The sequence below is a fragment of the Pholis gunnellus genome (assembly GCF_910591455.1).
Source record: "Pholis gunnellus genome assembly, chromosome: 14".
NCBI classification, from domain to species: Eukaryota; Metazoa; Chordata; class Actinopteri; order Perciformes; family Pholidae; genus Pholis; species Pholis gunnellus.
Window position 1 is genome coordinate 3,774,441 of NC_136541.1, and position 19,258 is coordinate 3,793,698.

General features: G+C 43.7%; 2 protein-coding genes across 5 annotated transcripts in view; both read left to right on the forward strand.

Annotated features, from left to right (window-relative positions):
* The first annotated feature begins 351 nt into the window (after window positions 1-351).
* On the forward strand, window positions 352-16,694 carry LOC306706297 (kinesin-1 heavy chain). The gene is made up of 26 exons (XM_079173310.1): window positions 352-675; window positions 4,449-4,536; window positions 4,616-4,689; window positions 4,790-4,894; window positions 5,477-5,525; window positions 5,894-5,949; window positions 6,032-6,119; window positions 6,208-6,332; window positions 6,481-6,585; window positions 7,924-8,069; window positions 8,247-8,395; window positions 8,677-8,867; window positions 9,143-9,211; window positions 10,509-10,715; window positions 11,056-11,199; window positions 11,281-11,469; window positions 11,575-11,692; window positions 11,977-12,032; window positions 12,167-12,276; window positions 12,504-12,605; window positions 12,806-12,866; window positions 13,059-13,130; window positions 13,252-13,356; window positions 13,504-13,720; window positions 13,836-14,013; window positions 14,119-16,694. The coding sequence occupies exons 1-26, from the start codon at window positions 550-552 to the stop codon at window positions 14,120-14,122; spliced, it is 2,934 nt and encodes a 977-aa protein (XP_079029436.1). The 5' UTR covers window positions 352-549; the 3' UTR covers window positions 14,123-16,694.
* Window positions 16,695-18,112: 1,418 nt separating this feature from the next.
* The window catches only part of LOC306706298 (rho GTPase-activating protein 12-like), a 41,921-nt gene continuing 40,775 nt past the window's right edge, over window positions 18,113-19,258 (forward strand). For all 4 annotated transcript variants that reach the window (XM_079173311.1, XM_079173312.1, XM_079173313.1 and 1 more), the window contains exon 1: window positions 18,113-18,264. The gene's annotated coding sequence lies outside the window, so the exon portion shown is untranslated. The remainder of the gene's footprint in view (window positions 18,265-19,258) is intronic.

Sequence of the window (19,258 nt, forward strand, 5' to 3'; positions counted from 1 at the left end):
TTGATGAAATTGAAGAAAAAAACATTCTGATGTAGGTGTTTTTATTTTCATATTTTCTACATTTCTTTCTTAAATTAAACCACTTTTTTATTATATTTTACTCTCATTGTTGTTAGTCATTTTGGAAAAAAATATACCCCTGGTTCTTTTGTTATTGCTCTATTTGAATAGAATCCCCTGTATACAGAACCTGTATTATGTCCTCTTGTCATATATATATATTATGAATACATTATTTTTACAAACATCATTAAGTCATTTTTTTTTTCTTTTTTACAACAGCCGGACAGCGCGAGGAAGGGGAGCGCCGAGGTGACGTCATTGTGATCCACATCCACAGCAGCAGGAGCTGATCCACACCGGTACATCATGGCTTCCTAACAGGCAACGGGAAGTGACCGAGAGGAGGAAAAACAAGGATTTCTTGTTGAATGAGCGACAGACTATCGCCCTTTCCCCAAGAACCACCCTTGATCCCTAAAGGGATCCAGGATACACTTTATTTTTGTATTGGTGAATTATTTCCATTCGTATAAACCGTGTGGAAAGATGGCCGACCCGGCGGAGTGCACCATCAAAGTGATGTGTCGCTTTAGGCCCCTGAACAGCTCCGAGGTGGTCCGAGGCGACAGATACATTCCCAAGTTTCAAGGGGAGGAAGACGTTATTATCGGGGTGAGTCATTTTAAGTTGAACTACCTATTTGACAGACTTCTAGAAACAGTTCAGCCATTTTTGTTTGTCTTGCAAGCTACGGTAGTTAGCCCCTTTAGCCTGTTAGCTGACGTTAGCTATAGAGCTGACCTGTTAACCGCTGCGTTATGGCGCCACCAAAACAGTCAGTTACGTTAAACTTATGACTTATTCGGTGCCCCAGATAAATGGATAGTCGGCTGCAGAACTTAAATAAACATTTCAACATGTTAGTCGACTTGCTGCTCGCGTAAAATGTCACTTTTCTGTGACATTTCACGCGAGCTGTCATTCAACAAAAGCCACAAACAGACATGTTTTAAAACGTCGCGAGCGTTATAGCCTGCTATATGCTGCACGCTATATACACACCGCACTATTAATCACGACATTAATTGATAAGCAGCCCGTGCATCTGTAATGAGTAAAGCTATTATTGATGTAGGGTTCAGCATAAAGCATGTAACGTTAAGCCTGCTTTGATTTAAGCTAGTCGTGGCTAACACACTAGGCCAGCTGGTAGGTGACAGATTAGCCGGCCTTGTGCTAGCTGGCTAGTTTTAATGCTGTTGCTTAATTAAAGCTAACATTAGCTCGCTGACCAGCTGGTACCACAACACCACCCATTTGGTAGACCAAGTTTAAATAACCTTTTAGACAATGGCAACGTCACAATAGTGTCATTGGCAGTGGAATTGTCAAATTATCAGTCTAGTTGTATTATTTTGTCTTGGCCTTCATTGACTGGACACTTAAGAGTTAATAGACTAACAAGTTCAACTACATATTCAAGTAAATCCTTAATCTGTTTTCTCTACATGAGGACGTTCAGGTTTGGGATCAAACCGAAGGTGTAATTAGTGGTACAGATCAAGCTCTTGATGGTAGGAAATGCCCTTTTCTAATGCAGTGTAACCTCCATTTTACTGAATCAACAAAGAATGTGTCCAGACGTCAATTTGCAGAATGATGTGCACTTGACATCATAGGCCTATGTACAGTCGCCTATGTCTTGAAAAGACTCTGTTTACTTAACACAACCTGGATCATGCCATGACGTGCCTCTACACTATAGCTGTATGGCAGCATGCAAAATGTCTTATGTTTGCCTTATGACTGTAGTAATTAGGGAGCATAACAGCATAAATGCCAGGCTAACATCTCAAGTTTGGACATGCTGATCATGCAAAAGCCAATGCTGTATCATTTAAAAAAATAATTGTGGTTAAACATTAGTTTTCCTTTGTAACATTATCTCTTTTCTATGTGGACTTTGTGTCCTTACTCGCCCAAGCTTTAAAAGACTTTACTAGGCAATAGAAACTGATCTTGAATAGCATTCACAAAGTAGCAGGTTTCGGCTGAGTGGATATGAATCACTTCCTCTTTGTAGTTAAACTACTAATTTAGGTGGCGAGTACAACAAGACTATTCATTTTCTGTCACGCAAAACAGAGGAGGCTGTTGTAGCTGTGTGGTGACTTCTCGAATAGTTTTGCTGACACTATTTTGAGGTCTTTAACTAATAGCCAGTGTACTGCCTGTGCCCCTCAGGCACGGCGTGGCCCAGCCCAGCCCAGTTCAGAGTGCTAGTCATAGTGTCAAAATACCAGTGCACATTGTGAAGGATGCAAGTGTTGCAGGCTAGAGCTTTGTAGGCTCTGCTGGTGCATCTACGCTGAGAAGTACAACACTAACAGTGCCCATAAGCAGCATCACAGGCCTCCTGGGTAATCCCCCTCCTGTGTTTTCTCTCCTGGTAACCAGCTGTTCGACCAATCGGAGAAGGCAGTTGGCCAGGCACCGGGCAATCGTTCCGGGTGGGCAGGGCAATTATTATGGTGATGTACTTTGTTTTGCAGATGCTCTTATCCAGGGCGACTGACTCACTTAGCTCACATTTGTATCCGTTTCCGAAACAATCGAGGGCGTGGACCCTGTTTTAGGGCTGAAGTCTCGACAGCAGTGCTGAGTGCAGAGACGTCCAACAAGCAGCCTCACCATAGCAGGCTTTGGGGACGCTGCTTTGGTGCGTGCAGACATGCTTGGATTATGTTCTCCTAGAGCAGTACGCCCATACCTGCCGGCCTTTTGCCGGAAAGGGAGGGAGACAAAGTGAGGTGGTATAGGTGTCGTGAGCAGCTTGATTTGCCAGCGTAGTGCCAGTGTGCAGCAGGTGAATTATTTATACTTCTTTGCTGTCACATCTCTTACTTGCATAGAGTATCCTGGTACGTCCCCCCCCAATGACACAACGGAGATAATTTTAGTGTAATGGTGGATTTGCGTGAGACATAATAGGAATGAAAAAGGATTAGAGAGATAAGTAAAAGTGCTCCTAATGCATTAAAACAAGTACATAACAGATGTGCATTGCAACAGCAATTGACACCTGTTCTTTTCCTGCCAGCTGTGTACCAGGAAGCAAGGAAGGAGGAAGCAAGGTTGCCATGGAATATTGACTTACTTTGCATAACAGCAAATCCAATTAGATTTCATGCACTGTACAATAAGAATATTGGACTGTGTGTCACGGTCTCTCCTGAATTTAGTATCCTAACAAAGCCATCAGGAAGCAGAGACATGACGGAGCACTTATTAATACTTTAATAATGATTTTCACTGTAATTACACTCTCAGCAAGTAATCCCATTAGACAGAAGTGTAGGTACCGAGGCCAGTAGCTGTAGTAACAATGAGGACTTTAAACTCGGGCTGTGCCATTGTTTGCTGACAGTGTCTGGCAGCCGTGATACTGGCTCTGGGCTCTTGTTGTGGACCGGGTTAATTGCCAGGATGTGGCTATCTGGGCTGAGTTATGAATGTCTTAAGATGCTGCTGCTCTGCGTTGTACCGAGCTGTACTTTGGATGTGACCGTCTGCCAGGAGGGATTATGAGCCAAGAGTGCAAATTGAGGACGTCTCAGCTGTAGTAGTCTGAAAGGTGCCCATAGCTTCTAATGCTAGGCAGGGACATATTTGTGGTTTCACCTTGAGTTATGAATGTGTTTACATGTCCTAAACAAGGTGACACCAGCTGCGTGTCAACATTGTCAGCCTTCTACTGCACTTACAGGTGTTAACACTGAATCAATATCTAATCTTGCAACCTGGGCTGTCACATGTGAAGGGGGCTGTCACATGTTCTTAAACTCTTAATGCAATACAGCTAGATACCTCAGGCTGGAGACGAGATGAGTCAACTGGGACTTCAAACCTCTAAAGACGGCGTGGCATCTCAGTTGAACCTCCATATTGCTTGTAGCATCACTTTTTATTACCCTGCGGTTGCCTCCTTAAATCCAGCTATTGATCGCCGTCTCACTGGAGTTGTGCTTTGAAGTTTTGACTCACCCTTAAAAAAATCACAAATGGCTGCACTCGTGCTTGTGTGAAGTCTGCTGTCTCTTTAGCCAGTGGTGAAAACTCCGACTCTAGTGTAGTTCATCAAGATTGTTGTAGTTAAAATGGGACGGGAGAAGTTGTTTTCAGGACAGCTAACTTTCAGAGGTGAACTGAAATGCAGTCATCAGAGGATAAATTAGTCTGAGAGCGTCCTGGTGGCCAGACTGACCGTCTAACGCAACGCCCACTGTGTGTGTCTGGCATGGGATCTTTGATGCATGACACCCATCCTATTAAGTCGAATTTCCTGTCACCTCTCTATTGTCACTGTCGAAAAAAGGCAGACATGTCTGATTTGAATGACACGATAGTGCTTTTGTTTATTCACTCACTTCTCCTCTTTGTTTTAGGGCAAACCGTACATGTACGACAGAGTGTTTCAGTCAAACACAACACAGGAACAAGTGTACAACGCCTGCGCCCAGAGGATTGTAAAAGGTGAGCTCTCACTTTTGATTGAATCAGTACGCTACACTTATTATTCAGTCTTTTTGAACAAAAACTGTCTGTCTTGTAGATGTTCTGGACGGATACAATGGGACAATTTTTGCGTACGGGCAGACGTCATCTGGCAAAACACACACCATGGAGGTAAGGATGACTTCTGAGAACTTGTGTGCATCTTGTTTTTGAATAGAAAGCTTCGCTTGACATCGTTAACGTTTATTTATGTTTGCTCTCTTGTTTGCAGGGGAATCTCCATGACACAGATGCAATGGGCATCATCCCCAGGATAGTTCAAGATATCTTCAACTACATCTATTCCATGGATGAAAACTTGGAGTTTCATATCAAAGTGAGTAGTTAGAAGGGGCCAGCTGTTGAGCCCTAAATGAGAAGCAGCGTGCTGCACTGGTTACTGCCACACTGCCCTCCAAATAGAGAGAATTCCAGGTTCAGACAGTGTTTAAAGTCTGATATTTATGTCTGACTTCCACTATTTCAAACTGTGGGTGCAAGCAACACGTTACATACTTCTTGTTTGCTGTTACTCAGCTTTTATTTTAGAGACGATATAAGTGATGTGTAGCATGTCATGTATTTCCTGGATGACTCGTCACTGTGTTTGTTGAACTCTACTCATGCACTACAACACATGGTGACATGTACTTGTTGTATTTAAAAAAAAAGAGTATTTTTGCTCTTCAGAATATATCAAACTATCTAACTCATGTTAACTGTGAACATATCGGACCTGAGCTGCTTGTGTTCAACATTAGAAACATGTTTATGAACTGTATGTTACTCTGCTGCTGTTTTGTCATCAACACAGCCCGCTGTGTGTGTGTGTGTGTGTGTGTGTGTGTGTGTGTTTTGATTCACTGGTCTGATCTTTCAGGTGGATTGCCCAATAATGAGGTTCTTTCTCTGTTTACAGGTTTCATATTTTGAAATCTACTTAGACAAGATCCGGGATCTTTTGGACGGTAAGTGGCGATAGTGCAGTGAACACTGTAGCTCTCATCTGGCCAGAACCAGCTGCTAAAAGCCTGAACATAATGGACGGGGATGTTACCTGTCAACACAACGACTTTGTTGTTGATGTATATATACTATATGTATAGGTCACTTATTTCAAGGTGTATAAACCTGCTGAGTGGAAGTTGTCTTCGTTTGTACGCTGTAAATCAGCCAATTTGGAAACATTTTAGAAGTAATGAGATCAATTAGAAGGATACACAGAGATATAAACCGTGTATATATATATATATATATATATATATATATATATATATATATATATATATATACTGTACATGTCTATATAAATGTTTATATTTCCTCTCGTCTCCAGTGTCGAAGACCAATCTGTCCGTGCACGAAGACAAAAACAGAGTACCGTATGTCAAGGTGAGACTTCCTGTCACATATCCAGTAAAACCTGTTTTGTGACGGTCAACAACCGAGCCTCACGTTGTGCTTCTCTTTGTAGGGCTGCACCGAGAGGTTTGTCTGCAGCCCAGATGAGGTCATGGATACAATCGATGAAGGCAAATCGAACAGACATGTAGCCGTTACAAGTAAGATGCCATCTTGTCGTCACAAAGTCATTGACTGTAGTTTGAGGCTGATGCGTTTTTAACCACGTGGGTGTCCTTTCTCCTTCAGACATGAACGAGCACAGCTCCAGGAGTCACAGTATCTTCCTGATAAACGTCAAACAGGAGAACACTCAGACGGAGCAGAAGCTCAGCGGAAAGCTCTACCTGGTGGATCTGGCTGGCAGTGAAAAGGTACAGAGGACCAGCTGTCATACATGTAGATATCTTACGCTGTGTACATCGGATGACTCGTTCCCCTGTATTGTCTACTTGGGCTGGGTTCAGATTAGTGTCTCTGACTTCAACACCGTGCTGAGGTTTGTGTCTTTGTGACTTTCAGGTCAGTAAAACGGGAGCAGAGGGAGCTTTGCTGGATGAAGCCAAGAACATCAACAAGTCTCTGTCGTCTCTGGGAAACGTCATCTCTGCCCTGGCTGAAGGAACGGTCAGTACCTCCACTCAACTCTCTTTGGTGTTCGTTCTTAAGTCTCACATTAAACCTGTTGAATGTACAGTGGTGGTGTCAGACTTTTAGTTTGCACTCTATTCAGTGTTTCCAAAGGAGCGGTGTACACCAAAGCATTTATGGTATTTTTAAATTGATTTGCATTGGGAGCGGCATGTATGAAAGCTATGCTACAAATGCCAGCAGCATTACTGTGGACTCAACGGTGCCCTCGTGTCTGCTGCACTGGACCAAAAGCATCGTTTAGGATAATAAAGTTGATTTGATTCTGAACAACTCGATGAAACTCGCCGAGATGTTTCCTGGCACATCAAATCTCATCAGTCACATAGACCGGGAGGTTCGTCCTCTCTCTCTACGTGCTCATCCAGAGTCAGTACTTCCTTGTGCTGGCATTTTTACCTCTGCAGATATTCCATATCATAGGGGGGAAAAAAGGAAAGCGCTCCCAGAAGAGAGCCTGCTGTTTTCAGGGAAAAAATGCTTTAATGGATAACGCCCCTAATTGAGGTTTATGTCTAGTCAGTAAAGCTTTAATCTTTACCTCAGATCATAATGAGACCAAATGAGTTTTGTAGCTTTTTCTGCACAACACATATTGGATCTGTTAGAGCCTCAGGTGATGATTTATTCCCCCCCCAAATGTTTTATGGTAATATGAAATTACAGACATCACCATCAATGTAACACACAGAAGGGGAATGTGCTGTTCACCAGCTGCACAGCCCAGAGCTCAGTGTTTTTATTAGTCATCTACAGGCTCTTTGTGTCGCAGGAATAACTTCAGCAGATAACAACTTTCCTCCGAGCAATGTTTTTCTTTCCCTGCTTCACAGTGATTTCACACTTTTCACTGTAATCAACAATTGGTTTGTTCTTGGGCCCCTTCGCTCTGTAAACAACCTGAGGAGAGGGGGGGGGGGGGGGGCCTCAGATATAGAAGTGATGGTCTAAAAACAAACGAGCTCTTGTGCAGAGATGTCTCTCTCCTGACTCATTGTGGAGTCTAAAGAGTTATTGCAGACTGCTTCAGCTCAGCTCTTTGTATCAAGACTAATAAAGTATCAAGTTAGCATTTAACTGCCATCTAGTAACTGAAGCCATCACATCCTGTTTGGCTCTGTGTGTTGTTGTTTTACATCATTCACATTAACTCTAGGGTGTGTTTCTCCCTGTGTCCTGATGCTAAAACTGACAATTAATCCACTTTTTAAAGCTGATATTTAGAAGAGAAACACACTCCCATGGGGGTTTCCCACCCGTGATGAGTTTGCGTAGATTAAATGTTCCTGCGTTTGTTTTGTTTGTGTGTCCCAGGCCTACATCCCCTACAGAGACAGCAAGATGACCCGTATCCTGCAGGACTCGCTGGGCGGTAACTGTCGAACCACCATTGTCATCTGCTGCTCGCCTTCCTCCTACAATGAGTCCGAAACCAAATCCACCCTCATGTTCGGACAAAGGTTGGTAGGCCACTGCTGTCAGTTATGGGCAGCCATACATGTATTAATAATCATTATCACTGTGTGTTCACGCCTGGTTGCTTGTGCATTTAGGTATCCTTTTATTTTAAGGAATAACGGTGCATAGAATGTTCTTATTCGAGTCCTTTCAGTTGAATGAAACCTGTTTGTTTTCAGAGCAAAGACCATCAAGAACACTGTCACGGTGAACGTGGAGCTGACGGCAGAGCAGTGGAAGCAGAAATATGAGCGGGAGAAGGTGAAGAATACGACCCTGAGGAGCACCGTCACCTGGCTGGAGAACGAGCTCAACCGCTGGAGGAATGGTGAGGAACTAGACTGCGTCTTATTCCGTTGCTGCATGATTGATTCCTATAGCAAACATCAGTACTCCTCTTTGTATCGGGGGTAATGCATTAACACCGAGGAGTGATCATCGGGGATCATTTTCTCTTTGTGGTCACAGTCACTGCATGTATTATAAAGGGCTGGTTCTGGTCTACGGCGCATCAAGGACAACTTACTTTAATACTTGTTTATTTGATGGTACAAATAAAGCTCCTTACACTCTCATACTTAATGTGTGTGTGTGTGCGCGGTACCTCAGGTGAAAGTGTGCCAGTGGAAGAGCAGTTTGACAAGGAGAAGGCCCACGCCGAGGTGCAGGCCCTGGACAACGTCATCAACGAGAAGCAGGCCTCCACGCCCAACGTGCCGCCAGGTGTTCGCCTCACCGATGTGGAGAAGGACAAGTGTGAGGCTGAGGTGGCCAAACTTTACAAACAGCTGGATGATAAGGTGAGCGAAAGGATGGGAGGTTTGTAACAGCTGTGGGAATGTGGGTTTAGTAGATTTGATGCATTATGTTACAGGTTTCACACGCTACTTAAAAATCGAAACAAGCAACAACACGCATGAATTTCATCATAAAATCTAAAAATGACACTTTGAATCTGCTGTAGGTTAACTGGTGGGAAGAATATCAAATATTTAGACATGATCAGTGGTCTGTCACCTCGTACCAACGGCCTGTTGTGAATGTTAATGTCTCTTTGTGTTTCTGCACTTTACAGGACGAGGAAATCAACCAGCAGAGCCAGCTGGCTGAGAAGCTGAAGCAACAGATGCTGGACCAGGATGAGGTGAGTACCGGATGTTCTGCAGGTGTAGAGTGAACTCTCAGGGCCCCGTGTAAACATAGAAAGTGTAATTAGGGCGTGTCCAACTCCACTTTTGCTAGTTAAGCAGCACAACATCTTGGTGCAAAGTAAGGCAGAAGGCCCAAGGTTTGTGCGTAACATGAATTAAACAAATCGGCGTCTCCCTTTAACTGCGAGCTGCACCGCTACCTGTTGCTATTTAAATGGCAGATTCGTCACTTTGGAGACGCAAACATTTATTGTTTGAAAGGCTAAACGCCAACAAAACTGGGTTGAAGCAGAATAGTCTGTTTGATAAAAACATGTTGTGAATTTTGAAAATGATTGAATGAAAATAAAAAACTTTTTTCAAAACAATTTGACTTTAAGACTTAACAACGCTCTTAAGTTATTAGACATGTTTGGATCACACTAGTTGGAAACACACATCCACCACTGCAATCTAATTCTAATAACGGTGTAATACTAATGATATTAGGGTAGCCTAAACATCTGGGTTCAAACAGAATCAATAGACGGAAGGAAAAAACATCCTGCACGCCATTAAAATATAGATTTAGGATTCAAATGTCAAAATGATGAATAAAGCTTCCAACTGCTCACTACAACCCTAGAATAGTCTTATATTGATGAGTTTCATATTGTGTTTACTGATAAGGACGCTTCCTTTACTACTTGTCGCTGTCTATTGACTGTTGGTGCTGAATGAATGGAGCTGTGGCTTATTGTGAAGGGACAGGTGTTTGGTCCCTCTACCTCCAGCGTTTCCCAAAGTCTGATAAGATTTCCTATTTAACCGGCGCAGCGCCTGTCCAATTAATCGTATTATTATGAGGAGGAGCGCTGAGACTGCACTGCAGGTTGAGCAACACAGAATGCCTCAGACAAAAGAGCCGTACTTCATTTTACAGGGTCGTCATCTGCTGACTCTGTATTTACCGTGTGTGTAACTTTACTGAAAAAGTGTGTGTGTGTGTGGACGCATTGTGAACCCACCTATGTCAGCGCATCTTACTATTTCAATAACGACCCCTTTGAATAGCAGGAAGTACTATTACATTTGCTACTTGCACAGCGTGGGAGCTGGGCACTGTGCGCCACTCATAGCCTGTTTAAAATGTGGGCGGAGCCTCCTTGAAAATGCAAAAAAAAGTAATTAAGGAGGAAAGCTTTTGTGTTTTGATAATGGATCCAAAAGCAAACTGAACATTGTAATGAATGTTGAATAAGCACTCATGCGTTTTAATAACATAACTACACTTCTCTCCTCTGCTCGCAGCTCCTAGGGTCCTCCCGCCGCGATCACGAGAACCTCCAGGCAGAGCTGAACCGCCTGCAGGCGGAGAACGAGGCCTCCAAAGACGAGGTGAAGGAGGTGCTGCAGGCTCTGGAGGAGCTCGCCGTCAACTACGACCAGAAGAGCCAGGAGGTGGAGGACAAGACCAAGGAGTTTGAGGCCATCAGCGAGGAGCTCTGCCAGAAATCGGTGAGCTGGAGTCGGATAGCTGCAGGCCCAAAGTCACCGCGGTGCTTTAATTTAGTTTAATACGCCTTTTAGTTCTCCTTCAATTTGGTTATTTTAATATACAACAGACAGAGACTCTACACTATAATTAAACATGTACACAGACACACATGTATTGCTGCCACAGCTTCTTTCTTTCAACTTTAAAAGGACTTGGTTGCTGACTTAAATCCATTACATGTACAACATGTTAGATTCATAGAGGAGTAAACGTCCTTTACACTTATCACATAATTCTCATATTCACTTGTGAGTGTGTGAAAACAATAGAAGAACACTCTCTCTCTCTCTCTCCCTGCAGTCCATCCTGTCGTCTCTGGACTCTGAGCTCCAGAAGCTGAAGGAGATGTCCAACCACCAGAAGAAGAGAGTAACCGAGATGATGTCCTCGCTGCTCAAAGACCTCGCTGAGATCGGCATCGCCGTGGGCAGCAATGACATCAAGGTACCGGTGTTCCTCGTGGTGTTTTTAAAATCTTCTTCCATGTGGTTTTGTCTCTTCAACTTTCTTCTTCTGCCGTTCCAGCAACATGAGGGCAGTGGCCTGATAGACGAGGAGTTCACGGTGGCCCGCCTCTACATCAGCAAGATGAAGTCGGAGGTGAAGACCATGGCGAAGCGCTGCAAGCAGCTGGAGGGAACCCAGTCGGAGAGCAACAAGAAGATGGACGAGAACGAGAAGGAGCTGGCTACCTGCCAGCTGCGCATCTCCCAGGTACATAGAAACAAGCCGCAAACAACGCACCTGTCTGACCTCTGTGTGTGTAATCCTCATTAAGATCATGCGCATAAACATCTGTATCGTTTCCTCCGTCTCCAGCATGAGGCTAAAATCAAGTCGCTGACTGAGTACCTGCAGAACGTGGAGCAGAAGAAGAGGCAGCTGGAGGAGAACGTGGACTCTCTCAACGAGGAGCTGGTCAAGCTCAGCGCTCAGGGTGTGTTGGTGTTCACGGAGAGAGCAAGAGATAAAGCACTGACTCACATCAAGTCCACTTAAATGCTGTTGGAGGCAATTAATCCTAACGGGAGCTTTAAATAGCCTCTTTAACCTAAACATACTGATCCAACTTGAAAAACTGGTTCTGAATCGGAAACAATAAGTGAAATAAGAATTATTCTTCAGCGTAAACAAAACCCAGCTAATGTTAAGTCTTTAGTGGATACTAACATCCCTGTATTCCTAACTCATGATAATGAATCCTGTGTTTCTGTTTTACAGAGAAAGTCCATGCGATGGAGAAAGAGAGTGAGATCCAGACGGCCAATGAAGTCAAGGTGCGTTCCTCAGCCCCGTAAAACAGTAAACACGAGGGAACGCCACGGTTCTGCAGATTCTATGAGGAAGGAGAACTGTGAGTTTAACGTAAAGACGTTGTTTGAAACGGTGTTTCTGTGTTCTGTGTGTTCAGGAAGCGGTGGACAAGCAGATCCACTCCCACCGTGACGCTCATCAGAAGCAGATCAGCAGCCTGAGAGACGAGCTGGACAACAAGGAGAAGCTCATCACTGAGCTGCAGGAGTAAGGCTTCCCTTTCTAATGACAGCACAGCTACAGGGGTTACTGTTCAAACAAAGAGACCAAACTACGTTTAATATCATCAGGAAAACCGTGTTTCAGATATATATAGAGCTAGCTAACGATAGGAGTGAGGTGTTTTTACAGTAAAATAATACTCGCTGTTTACGCAGATGTACATAATGAGTCAGTAGGTTCATATGAACACGGTGCTCTGTCGTCTCTTCCAGTCTGAACCAGAAGATCATGCTGGAGCAGGAGAGGCTCAGAGTGGAGCACGAGAAGCTCAAATCCACCGACCAGGAGAAGAGCCGCAAGCTGCACGAGCTCACGTACCACACACACACACACACACACACACACACACACACACACACACACACACACACACACACACACACACACACACACACACACACACACACAATATGTTTCAGTTTAAGGACACGTGCAACACATGTGCATCCCTTCATCAGCAGCGTTGTGGCGAGTGTCTTTCTTCAGGTGTTTACTATTGTTGTTTATGGTTCAGGGTGATGCAGGACAGACGGGAGCAGGCCAGGCAGGACCTGAAGGGTCTGGAGGAGACAGTGGTGAGTTCATCTCAACCAACTCATGATTTAAAAGCACTTCTTGTGAGTCTTTGTCGTAGTTTGATGTAGTCGTTGAGGTGTCATACTGACACGTAGGAACAGATATTTACATTTACTTTGTTTGATATATCTGCAGTGTTCTTTCAGTCTGTTCCAATCATCTCAATCGATCTGTTTTGTCTTTCATTCAAGGCCAAGGAGCTGCAGACTCTGCACAATTTGAGGAAGCTCTTTGTCCAGGACTTGGCTACCAGAGTGAAAAAGGTGAACCAAACATTTCTTTTTAAGTGCATACTGATAACAAAATAGTTAGTAGTTCTGCCACAAACGGCAACAATGTGCGTATTATTTAAGTTGTAATGCTTGTGTTTTATTGGTCGTGCAGAGCGCTGAGATGGACTCAGACGACACAGGCGGCAGCGCAGCACAGAAACAGAAAATCTCCTTTCTTGAGAACAATCTTGAGCAACTCACCAAGGTTCACAAACAGGTAGGAAGTTAATAACCACACCCAGAAACGAGATGGAGTAATGCTGTCCTTGTCCTGTTCTTTCGCTGCCTTTTACTTCAGTTCGTTCGACCATCTTCTCCTCGTCATCACAATCTTTGATTTAACTCAATGCACATTTCCCCACAGCTGGTACGTGATAACGCAGACCTGCGCTGTGAGCTTCCTAAACTGGAGAAACGTCTTCGCGCTACGGCTGAGCGGGTCAAGGCCCTTGAGTCTGCTCTGAAGGAGGCCAAGGAGAACGCAGCCCGCGACCGCAAGCGCTACCAGCAGGAGGTGGACCGCATCAAAGAGGCCGTCAGGGCCAAGAACATGGCCAGGAGGGGACATTCGGCCCAGATCGGTAAGACGGGGATGAGAAGCACCTTCTACTCGGTGCAGAATACACAGAATACACAATTTAACATCATCTGAAACGGCCAACCCTCAATCTCCTCTTCCTCCTCTTCCCCCCCCAGCCAAGCCTATCCGGCCCGGGCAGCAGCCAGTGGCGTCTCCCACCCACCCCAACATCAACCGCAGCGGGGGAGGCTTCTACCAGAACAGCCAGACGGTGTCCATCAGGGGGGGGAGCGTCAGCGGTGGCGGTGGCGGCAGCAGCAGCAGCGGCGGCGGCGGCAGCAAACCCGACAAGAAGTAAGAACAACACGGCATGCTGGGACACATGCCGGGAGCAGTTGTATTTGCATACACGTGTCCGACGTCCACTAACGACATCCTTTCCTTTCTGAATATCTTTAGCTGAAGAGCGGCGGGACAGAAGGACGACACCACTGAAGAAGCCAATATCACCCCCCCGCCCAGCCCGACACCACGTCATTCCATAACAGCGAACAGGCTCATCGTCGCTGCTTTGGAGCCACGAAGGAGCTTCTGAATTATAAATATATATATATAAATATTCCTGGCCTGTACAGCTCCAGCCCCCCCCCCCCCCCCCCCCCCCCCCACCCCCACCCACACACCTCCACCCACTCCCCCCAATTCTCATCATGACTTATCTCTTTTTCTCGTACTGGATATAATATTAATAATAAAAAACACATTTCATTTACAAAAGGCGAGATAGGATTCGTATCCACCGAACCAAACGCAGTCGTGAGCGAGCGGAACCAGCCAACACCTTTAAACGTTGTCGCTTCGGTTTCCTTTTTGTTTTTGCACATTCTGTCGTCATCCGTCGAGTACTTCTGCACTGTGCCGTGCTGAACGTAAGCGTAGCAAGAGCCGAAAAATACAAGAAGATAAAAAAACAAAAAGAATAGGAGACCCGACCACCTTCACCCTGTCGGCTAACCTCTGTACATTTCATCGTTGCTATTATTGGTTAACAACACTTTTCTCTCAATAGATTTTACAAAACACAACTGTATGGTTTTGAATGGACTAGATGGCGTCGAGCACTTCTGTTCTGTCCGCTCTTGTACAGATGTAAAATTGGCACTACAGCACACGCTTCCCCAAAGAGAGAGAGAGAGAGAGCGAGAGAGAGAGATGTAAGGAAACGGCAGGGGGAGGATGAAAAGATATAAAACCCACAACGTGCGACGGTGTACTGTAGATGTATTTAACTAAATACCCGTGGAGGAGAATTGTTTTTATCATTAAGTTAAAATAAAACCTTTACTCGTTATTGGTGACTTCATGAGAAAGATGTTAAAGAATGTAAGAAGGAGGGAAGGAGGGAGGATGATCCGGTTAACACAACACACTTCCACCTGTTAGCATAGCCTAAGCCACGTAGCTAAATGTACTGTTTTTACTTCTCCGTGGTTAATGACGCTGTGTTGATGGGCGCCGTTTATACCTCTCTGCACATAGTCGATGCTCGTCCGGTCACTCATCTCCAAAAACTGTCTGTTCCCTCTCGTATCAGGATTTCTGTTGAAGGGTGCCTCGCCTCCGCTATTTCTTTTGTCTTCGCTCCTCCCACCTGTGTGTTGTTTCTAATAGATTTAGGACCTTTAACTGTACGAGCTTTTTGGTTGTGAGTTAGCAGAATGTGTTCTGCTGGGTTTTATTGTACTGTTTATCTCTTTCATTGTTCCAGAGCTGGTGTAGATGCTTGTTTGAAGGGGGGGGGGGGTCAGTCAGTCGTTGGGTCGGACCTTTTGCTGCTGATCAGCCAGTCAGGAGAGCAGGGTCTACAATTGCACAACAATCTCCTGTCGTCATCATCTGGAGGAGGGTTTCTCATTTATTTTGTGTTTTATTGTCTTTGTCGTGTTTTTAACTCCCACCACAGCTTGTTGTTTTTTAACCCCGTGAAGCCCCTCAGCATCGGCAAAGAGCTTCGATGTGATTGTAACCCCGGCTAACATCTTGTGCAATACACTGTAAAAACTACACTGTATATCAGTGGACTGGCGGGTGTGATCAGGGTGTGCTTGCAGCCACCTAGAGTCAAAAGTCCGGCCCCCCCCCCCCCCCTTCCCTTGTTAGCATCTGATCCGCTTACTTTTGGCCCTCAGTGTATTTTCTCAGCGAGGACTTCTTTCATTGCCGTTTCTAAAAAGCTGAAACGGGACTTCTGCTGGACCGTCTTCTAACAGATCTGCTCCTGTAACACACAGTGTGCTCCCAGTAGAGGAGACGGTCGCTTTAGTAGATAAAAGCTTTTTAGGAACACACATTAAAGAAACTATCAAACGATGACAGTTTTGGCTTAGACCAGTGGAACAAATCTAGCTTTATAAAGGACGGGGGGGGGGGGGATTAGGTAGAATCCTAAGATGTCACACTAAAGTCGGGTTTCATAGCACTTCTTCTCAACACCTGCACTCAGAGAAACACTCCACATGTGGCTCTTCTTTTGACTGGAGAACACAGAAGCTTCTGTAAATGGGTCCGTTAATAACTTAAAGTGGTAATAATGACTTTCTACAAGCTGCATCTATGACAGGACAGTGTTTGGTGTCTATTGAGATGGTTTACTCCCTCTGTGTAGTCTTCAACAGTAGTGAAGACTTCGCAGCATGGACCTCAGAAATGTTTATCCTTTGACCTTCCACCCAAAACTGGACGTGAATTAAAACAAACTGCAAAGAATAGTTGAGGCGTTAACCTAAAATTGCATTAATTCTAAATTTGAAAACGAAGTGTAGCCACTTTTTTTATTACTGTGTAATAGTTGGTCATTTATTTTAGAGGACAGCTTTGAGGATCCATCGGTGGACGAAGGTTCTGGATCATTCCTGGAGAACTGGGGCACTAACGGCTCTGATAAGGACGGAGATGGGAGCTTCATGAGATCACAGTTTTTGGATTGATTGCATGATGTAAATGTATGTGTGATTAAATAATTATGAGGAAAAACACTGAATCTCTGTTTCCGTTTGTGGAAGACTTGGTTCATGTTGACGTGGTGTCACGCCGACTAATTGGTTTTATGAAATCTGACAGTTTACTTTGAAGAACAGTGAATATATGTAGTGTGTTCATGGTTTGGTTTAGGCTTTCTAAATCCAATTAAAATTGCTATAATGATGTTAAACTTTAATTTACATTTAATTTATTTTTCTTATTACTGTATTCAGACACGCACACAAAAGTCTCTATTGAAACTCATTAAAACCATATATTTGATCCCACTGCCGTTACAACATGCAAGCTTTCAAGCTAGAACACTTTGCTTCAGAAATGTAGTTTTAAATATTTCAATGTTTGCCTCATGGTGTTAATACGTGTGATCTCCCCGGTGTCCACTAGGGGCATAGCTGCTGTATTATGGAGCACTGCCGTGTTTAAATCAATGTTGTTGCTAATCACTGACATATCCCAGACTGTGAAATACAATTACATTTTAAAATATTTATTTATTTAAAAAAATGAAAACAGGGGAAACAGACATTTAAAGGGTTAAAAATCAAACATTTTAAATATTTCGGTAGTTGTGATCAAGAATGATGCAGGTTAAAATATAAAAATGGTGAAGGTGGAAAATAATATTAATATATAATTCTATGGCTAAACAGATCAACTTTTTCTGTGACCAGGATAACTGTATTCCGTATTTCTGCTAAGCTAAGTTCTCCGGCCGATGGCGGCGTAGTTTCATATTTAGTGAACAGACATGAGAAGGTCACGAAACAAATGAAAAAATATATTTAATATTTTAGTGATGGCGTTTACAGTCTGTCACATTTGATAAAAACTTTAAAGCAAACATTTTAAAAGTTACCGTTATATTTATTTAAATGGTAGTTCCGGTTTATAACCGCCGGGTGGCGCTGATTCTCCTGTTTGCGTCCCGAAACACTAAAGAGTATACATTTAAATCAGAGGTCTCACTCTCAATCGATAGTATATAAATGGCCAAACGGTCATTTTGATTTATTTTTGCTTAACATATTGGGAGAAAGATAGGGAAAGAGAAGGAGAGGGAGAGAGAGAGAGTGTTATATTAATGTTAATATGTATTAATATTATTGTATGTTTAATTTTGTTGATGCTTTGGCAATATTGTTTCTAAACTTTCATGCCAATAAAGCAAAATTGAATTGAATTGAGAGAGAGAGAGAGAGAGAGAGAGAGAGAGAGAGAGAGAGAGAGAGAGAGAGAGAGAGAGATTCCTCTCATCTGGGATTGGGTCGTTGTGAGTATCTGTGAGTCAGATTGTCTCCTGGAAACACATCAGAGTGATACGTCTCTTGTTAATAGACGATCTTTGCTTAAAGGTAGTTGCCAAAGTTGTTGAGTCCACGGGAGCGAGCACCGCTGTGGATTACACCGGGAAGAGACAGGAGACACGGGAGCGAGCACTATCTGACCAACCTGACAAGTAGTTTTCACACGGCGGTTGGTCCAACGGAGAAGTTTACGGGATTCTAACCCTCAACTCGGGAGCTCCTGGACTGTGTTTGTTTGTGTCCCGCGCCAGCAGAGGAGGTACGTTAAAGTGCGGACGTTGTGTTTGGGACACCGAGGAATGTTTTAGCAGGAAAGCTAATTAGCTAGCTAACGTTAGCGTCCAGATTAGCTCCTGTAAATCACGTTAAGACTACAGAACGTGAGTATAATTTAACTGCTAAGACTTTTAAATGAGTACTGAGAGTGAACACAAGTACTTCTATCACTATTAAAGTTGAGAGGAATGCTGTACAAATACCAGGAACTGTGAAAGTGAAGTATTCCCTGTAGGAATACTACCTAATACACCCACTAACGCCTCACAGAGGTGTGTTTATATCCTCTTGGGAATATTTGTTAGTACCATAAAGTTGCAGCTAGCAGACGTACATGTTACTGTGTGTTTGGTTGTTGTTCAGTAACGTCACATCTGTCAAGGTGTGCAGCACGAGGCACAGGTGACAGGTCATTTCACCTTTTTTTGGAATGTGTTGAATAACAACACGTGCGTGGGAAATATCTTAATAACAGAGATTTAAGATAAGATGAATCTTGTGTTTCTGTAAATGAAAGTGTAAATCACAGTGGAGCTGATTGGTATTAATTTAAGTCACATATCAGGACATTTGATTGGGTAATTTGAGGATGTTTCTGCTTTTTGTTATTGTGAATTACATATATTAAGCAACAGGAAGGTGACACCACATGCTTTGGAAAACTGTGATGGGCCAAATCAAAATATTGTCATTTGCATCTCTAAATTAATCTGGATTATCAAAATCACAATGAATACATTCTCCATTAAATTTTGGTTTGTTTACCAGTAAGTGTGAGTCATAGGGTTCACTGTGTCACAGGGAGGTGATGTCATGTTCAGTAAGATTTGTGTCTACCTGCTCAGGTGACCTACCTGCTCTAAACACCTCCATTGTCTTTACTTTATTCTCTTTTCACGACGCCCACACTCCGTGAGCTGCAGCTGTGGTTTGTTGAAGTGTGACAGATTGTGCTCGCTGACCTCGGGGAGAGTCGT

Coding starts and splice junctions, on each gene's coding strand:
- LOC306706297 (XM_079173310.1), top strand. CDS start 550: ATGGCCGACCCGGCGGAGTGCACCATCAAAGTGATGTGTCGCTTTAGG. Junction 4,537..4,615: donor CGCCCAGAGGATTGTAAAAG/GTGAGCTCTCAC, acceptor TCTGTCTTGTAG/ATGTTCTGGACGGATACAAT. Junction 8,868..9,142: donor ACAAACAGCTGGATGATAAG/GTGAGCGAAAGG, acceptor TGCACTTTACAG/GACGAGGAAATCAACCAGCA.